This window comes from Cucurbita pepo, chromosome LG18, assembly GCF_002806865.2.
Source record: "Cucurbita pepo subsp. pepo cultivar mu-cu-16 chromosome LG18, ASM280686v2, whole genome shotgun sequence".
Taxonomy (NCBI): Eukaryota; Viridiplantae; Streptophyta; class Magnoliopsida; order Cucurbitales; family Cucurbitaceae; genus Cucurbita; species Cucurbita pepo.
The window spans coordinates 1,211,827-1,216,378 of record NC_036655.1 but is presented as its reverse complement, the minus strand read 5'-3'; the positions used below and the strand labels follow the sequence as shown (position 1 = coordinate 1,216,378).

The 4,552-nt window shown below is 39.7% G+C and overlaps 1 protein-coding gene across 1 annotated transcript; it reads left to right on the top strand.

Annotated features, from left to right (window-relative positions):
• The first annotated feature begins 863 nt into the window (after positions 1-863).
• LOC111779957 (gibberellin receptor GID1C-like) lies at positions 864-3,196 on the top strand. The gene is made up of 2 exons (XM_023660179.1): positions 864-1,091; positions 1,509-3,196. The coding sequence occupies exons 1-2, from the start codon at positions 1,050-1,052 to the stop codon at positions 2,505-2,507; spliced, it is 1,041 nt and encodes a 346-aa protein (XP_023515947.1). The 5' UTR covers positions 864-1,049; the 3' UTR covers positions 2,508-3,196.
• Positions 3,197-4,552: the final 1,356 nt, after the last annotated feature.

Sequence of the window (4,552 nt, the reverse complement as noted above, 5' to 3'; positions counted from 1 at the left end):
GAGAACTCCACCCTCTGTCCTCACGTGCTATCCCATCGGCCACCAGGCACGCACGCGCGCACAAGAAAGCTCAGTGTCGTCTCCGCTCAATCTCTCGTATGTATAAATAAAATAAAATAATAATAATAATTACTTTTGTTTTTATTATATTTTAAAAATTAGGATGTGAACTCCCATTGTTTTGTACTCCCCAGAATGCCTCGTATCAATAAAGATAGTATTTTCCACTTATAAACACATGACTATTTCCTAAATTAACCAATGTGGGACTCACTCTCAATAATCCTCAACAATTCTCCCCTCGAACAAAGTACCCTATAAGCCTCCCCCGAGGCTTATGGAGCTCTCGAATAGCCTCCCTTTAATCGAGGCTCGACTCCTTTCTCTGGAGCTCTCGAACAAAGTACACCCTTTGCTTGACGTTTTAATCACTTTTGACTACACCTTCGAGGCTCACAATTCTTTGTTCGATATTTAGTTCAAATTCATGTTCCATGATGTCAAATTAGGATTCAGAAACCTGTTAAGCCCGCCTTTCTTACTCGGTGTTTCTTCAGATTATCCAGGTCACCAACTTAACCGAATTTGTGTACATACAGACGTCCAAAAAGTTAAAAAAAAAAAAAAAAATTGGTAAAAGGAATTTATGACGTCATAAAAAGTTATTACCATAAGAAAAAGGAAATTAATTACGCTTTAAAACTTGGATTGGGGCGGTCCCACGGAACAGGTTTTCTTTCGGCCTCTCAATTTGTCGTTTTCTCTGGTCTGGGGTTCCCCCGAATAGCGCACTTTAGTATTTCGCTTGGTTTTCTGCTAAATTGCGCCGCAGTACTTATCCTTCGCACCTCCCCCCTCTCTTATTGATCTTCAGAGTTGGAGACTCATAGAAGGAAGTTACGCGGCAAATGGCTCTTCGTCCAATATGCGTGCGACTTTGAATCGCGATTTCGCTTCTGCTTCAAGATCTTGAACCAACTCTGTTCCATTTGTGAAAGGGAGATTTACTTGACCGTGTTCTTCTTCTGTTCTTTCTTCTCTCTGCTTTGATGATGGCTGGAACTAATCAAATCAATCTCAACGAAGCTAGGGTACTGCTTTGATTTAATTCGTTTGGTTTCTAATTTTGTTATTTCCCCTTTCGGTTGCCTCTCTCTTGCCCTGTATTTCTTTCTATTAATAGCTGATCAATCGTTGACTTTGATTTTTCGTTTTTTTTTTCCTTTCCTTTTTTGTTGAGGTTTTTGTAAATTTTGAGTTTCTTTTAAGCTCTTTGTTCGTTGATTCTATGTCGGTTTTTGGTTGATCTGCTAGCATTCTGTGTTTGATTCGGATTAGGGATTGCCCGACAGGCTTCTTGAGTGTTTGTGTTGGTCTAAGCTGAAATGGGCAGTGATTTTTGTTGTTTTATGTATGATATCTTTGGAAAATCGCCATTAGAGAGAAGTTCTTTGGCTATTTGATTTTGTGGATTATGTTTATGAATTTTCTGAGATTGTTTTGAATAGATGGTGGTTCCACTGAATACCTGGGTTCTCATTTCCAACTTCAAGTTGGCTTATAATCTTCTTCGTCGGCCTGATGGGACCTTCAATCGCCATTTGGCTGAGTTTCTCGACCGGAAGGTCCCTGCAAATGCTAACCCTGTTGATGGGGCTTTCTCGTTTGATGTCATTATTGATCGTGCTACGAGCCTGCTTTGTCGAATTTATCGACCTGCCAAGGGAGGGGAGCCTCAGACTACTAGCATTGTTGATCTTGAGAAGCCTGTGGATTCTGAGGTTGTTGTCCCTGTTATTGTTTTCTTTCATGGTGGAAGCTTTGCTCATTCGTCTGCTAATAGCGCTATCTATGATACGCTATGTCGTCGATTGGTTAGCCTTTGTAAGGCTGTTGTTATCTCTGTGAATTATAGGCGTGCTCCTGAAAATCGATATCCATGTGCTTATGATGATGGATGGACTGCACTCAATTGGGTGAACTCAAGAACATGGCTTCGAAGTAAAGACTCGAAAAGCTATATCTATTTGGCTGGCGATAGTTCGGGTGGAAACATTGTACACCATGTTGCATCAAGAGCTGTGAAGTCGGGAATCAAAGTGTTTGGTAATATACTTCTTAATCCAATGTTTGGGGGACAGGAAAGAACGAAATCGGAGATTCGGTTGGATGGGAAGTATTTTGTGACCATTCGAGATAGAGATTGGTATTGGAGGGCCTTTCTCCCTGAGGGAGAAGATAGAGACCATCCAGCTTGTAATCCCTTCGGGCCGAGGGGCTATAGTCTTGAAGGAATCAAGTTCCCGAAGAGCCTTGTCGTGGTGGCTGGTTTAGATCTTGTCCAAGATTGGCAATTGGCTTATGCCAGAGGGCTGGAGAATGATGGCCAGGAGGTGAAACTTTTGTATCTTGAGCAGGCAACAATTGGCTTCTACTTGTTACCGAATACCGAGCACTTCTATACTGTCATGGACGAGATAAGCGAATTCGTGAGTTCTGACTGTTAATAGAGTTGACACTATCTACAGGCAGCCGTATCTAACCAAACCGTAACATTCCTCCTCACGATAAGAGGGATCGTTTTATAAGATTGTGTAGTAATACGACTTACCATTTTGTTGATTATCATGTTATTTGTGTTCTTCATTTGGGTCTGGTTCTTGTTGGTGTAAAAGATGGCTGAATCTCGGTCACCAGACTCAAACGTACGACGATTCAGCATCTAGCTGCATCGGGTTGCTATCTTCTAGATTTTGGATGTAACTGTTTGCTATGACTCTTATGGCAGCAAGAGCGGCATAGCTTTTAAGCGCAGCAGAGTTCCAGTTTAACATTACTCGCCCTGGCATCTCGCTGCAACGCAACGACGTAGAGGAAGATCCAAGTTTACGGGTAACTTTTTCAGTACCTTGGTTTCATTCCTGCTTAGTGACATATTATATATAGCTAATTTCAGAACATGGTTGAGGAAGCATCCATGATATTGTGATTCTATATGTTGTTTATACATATGTTCTAGAATATATGAAAAAGTTTGCTTATTTTATCTCTTAGTCCTTGTAATCTGTTCATTTTGCATTAGACCCTTTTCTTTTATTTCTTTTCGGGTCGATCCTTCTTGCTCGTTATCGTAGCGTAGAGTTGGCAACTAGAACTTTAGTATGTGTTATTAGATAACTATATTTCTTCTGTGGCTCGTTCTGAACTTATCTTATCTGATCTGCTTGTTTGTACCATACTGTAATAAATTTTAACGTATTTCTCTCGGCATCGGTGTGGGGTTAAAGGGGGTTAAAGGTACTTGTGAGAAAGTAAAGAATGGTAGGTTTTAAAAGGAATGGAAGTGGGTAGGAAGAGAAAAAGCCATTTTTGTTGGGACAAATGTAGAGACAAGGGGTAAGAGATAGAGGGGCCCCTATTTGCAAAATAGTAAAATTCCAATATTGCAAACAAGGGCTTGTCTTCCATATCATTGGATTAAGGATGAGTTGGTTGAATGGTCCATTCATGAATGCCTTACATGGAGATGGGAAAGGGAGAAAATACAAAGATTTGGCTTGTCTTTAAAGGGAAAATGGCTCATCTCATGCACATGGTTGTTGGGGTTTTGGACTTATTTATATGTGTATCGAGAGGGACCATTTTTTAAATTTTGGTTTACTCAAGGGTATGCTTGCAAATGACAGCTTTGAAAACAAAATGCAAATGACAGCTTTGAAAACAAAAGATTCTTCTAAGTCATGGTTGTTTATTTATTGTTTTATTAGACAAGGGTGTCGGAGACGACTAGTTGCTTATAATGTCGATTAACAATGTTAGAGCTGGTGGAAAAGAGTGTCGTGGAGGTTGCTACCACAAAAATAAGAGATAAGATAAGATATAGTATCGAAGTTTGAATCTCGGACCGTGACTAAAAAGACGAAAACTAAAAGCAAGTAGAAATGTAAGTAAAATATGATAAAAGATAAAACACCGAAAATTTTAAAGCCAAACAATATTACAACTAAATACAATACGAAATCTATATTGTTGTTCAAATTTGTTATAAAAGAGAAAAATGGGATTGAGATACCATTACAAAATGAGATACAAAAGACTCTGTATGAAGACAAATTGACACTCAAACGAAAAGAAAAGGGTGAGTATAAAAATATTCCGTAAGCAACCTATTTATAGGCCTTGACCTATTAGGTATCCACGGGCTTTCCTCAAGGCTTTAGGAAGTTCAGGCCTAATTTTTACTACTATCTGAGTATTTGGGGTACTTCGAAGTTTCGAGCGGTATTTTAGCTGTTCATGGACCCATTTTGGGTACGAAAGATGTGGTTCACCTATTTTTGGTATCTGGAATCTACTAAACCATAAATCTTAGCTTGATGAGAACTAACTTTTATTGGTATGTTGACTTAGGGTAGCTTGCTTTGTCTATGCCGTATGAAACCAGTGTTCTGGATCGAGGCGCTACCTCGTAGAATTCTCTCTCTAGTGGAGATAGTATGGTGTGTTTCAGTCTACTCGTCGTTCATGCGAGGTTAACTGGCAAACCCTTCCC

Excerpts from the sequence above, each read along its gene's own strand:
- LOC111779957 (XM_023660179.1), top strand. The coding sequence starts at position 1,050 with ATGATGGCTGGAACTAATCAAATCAATCTCAACGAAGCTAGG. Across the intron at positions 1,092-1,508 it reads TCAATCTCAACGAAGCTAGG|ATGGTGGTTCCACTGAATAC; the intron begins GTACTGCTTTGA and ends TGTTTTGAATAG.